Below are 1247 nucleotides of genomic sequence, written 5' to 3'. Positions count from 1 at the left end.
ATCATGTGACACTGAAGACTGGAGTAATGATATTGAAAATTCAGCATTTCATTACAGGAATAAATTACATTTTAAAATATATAAAAAACTATTATTTTAAATTGTAATGATATTTCACAATATTACTGTTTATAATTTATTTGATCAAAATGAAATGAAGCCTTGGTGAGCATGAGAGATGTCTTTCAAAATTTTACCAACCCCAAACTTTTGAACAGTAGCATAAAGTGAGTTTGTTTCACTCAATTATTACTGAAAGTTCACTGCACTAAGTTATGCGAACTCAACTAAGGAGAACTGAAACATTTACTAGAATTTGTTATGGGTCTTATATATATATATATATTTTTTAACGTTTTTTTTTAAATTTACGTTTTGGCTACACTGAGTACCTGAGTAAAGTTTATAGTTTAATTTCATGTCAAGAAATGTATTTTTTTCAGGCGTTTAGTATGACTCAGATATTTTTTTAACTTAAATGATTGATAAGGCAGTGGTGATAATGATTATGATTTAAATTTTGTCATGATTTAAATTGTCAAATTTTTAGTTAACTTAACTTATTGAGTTTTGCAGTGTAAAATACTTGAAAACAAAGTTAAATCAATGAAAAAATAATTCAGAATTCATACAAAAATGTAGGTACAAATGCCACAGTTTCCAGAGAATTACCCATTTAGCATATTCACAGTGCACTGTGGTGACCACTAACCTGGATATGGCGTGCGACCATAGCTGATGATTTCAGTGAGCAGAATGCCAAAGGACCACACATCTGACTTAATGGTGAAGGAACCATAGTTTATGGCCTCTGGAGCTGTCCATTTTATGGGGAACTTTGCACCTGAGGTCACAAGAAAAATATTAACATGACTTCCGTTGACAATAACTTATAAAGAAACATGCATTTATCTACAGTTTACCAACTTCTATTAACTCGGTTTCTCTACATTATTGCTGGCTGTTTATCAGACTAACCTTCTCTGGCAGTGTATTCATTGTCCTCTATGATACGGGCCAGTCCAAAATCAGCGATCTTACACACTAAACTCTTGTTGACCAGGATGTTGGCAGCACGAAGGTCTCTGTGAATGTAGTTTCTCTGCTCAATGTAAGCCATGCCTTCTGCTGTCTAAAGTCAGGAAAAGGAATCATATTTGAGTTACTTTTAATGATGTACTTATACCGGGTTTGTGTCACTGAGAGCAAGAGGTTAGTCAGCAACAGCTACAATAAGCTATAATGGT

General features: G+C 33.0%; 1 protein-coding gene across 1 annotated transcript in view; it reads right to left on the bottom strand.

The window, feature by feature from the left end:
* The window catches only part of LOC107579466 (tyrosine-protein kinase HCK-like), a 2431-nt gene extending 1303 nt beyond the window's left edge, over positions 1-1128 (bottom strand). The window contains exons 1-2 of the mRNA XM_016265299.1: positions 979-1128; positions 713-844 (exon numbers count right to left, since the gene is read on the bottom strand). Of these exons, the coding sequence (XP_016120785.1) occupies positions 713-844; positions 979-1120 (274 nt within the window). The 5' untranslated portion in view covers positions 1121-1128. The remainder of the gene's footprint in view (positions 1-712; positions 845-978) is intronic.
* Between the last annotated feature and the right edge of the window lie 119 nt (positions 1129-1247).

The sequence above is a fragment of the Sinocyclocheilus grahami genome, unplaced genomic scaffold, assembly GCF_001515645.1.
Source record: "Sinocyclocheilus grahami isolate Dianchi unplaced genomic scaffold, SAMN03320097.WGS_v1.1 scaffold17603.1, whole genome shotgun sequence".
Classification (NCBI taxonomy): Eukaryota; Metazoa; Chordata; class Actinopteri; order Cypriniformes; family Cyprinidae; genus Sinocyclocheilus; species Sinocyclocheilus grahami.
This window is presented reverse-complemented; position numbering and strand designations above follow the sequence as displayed.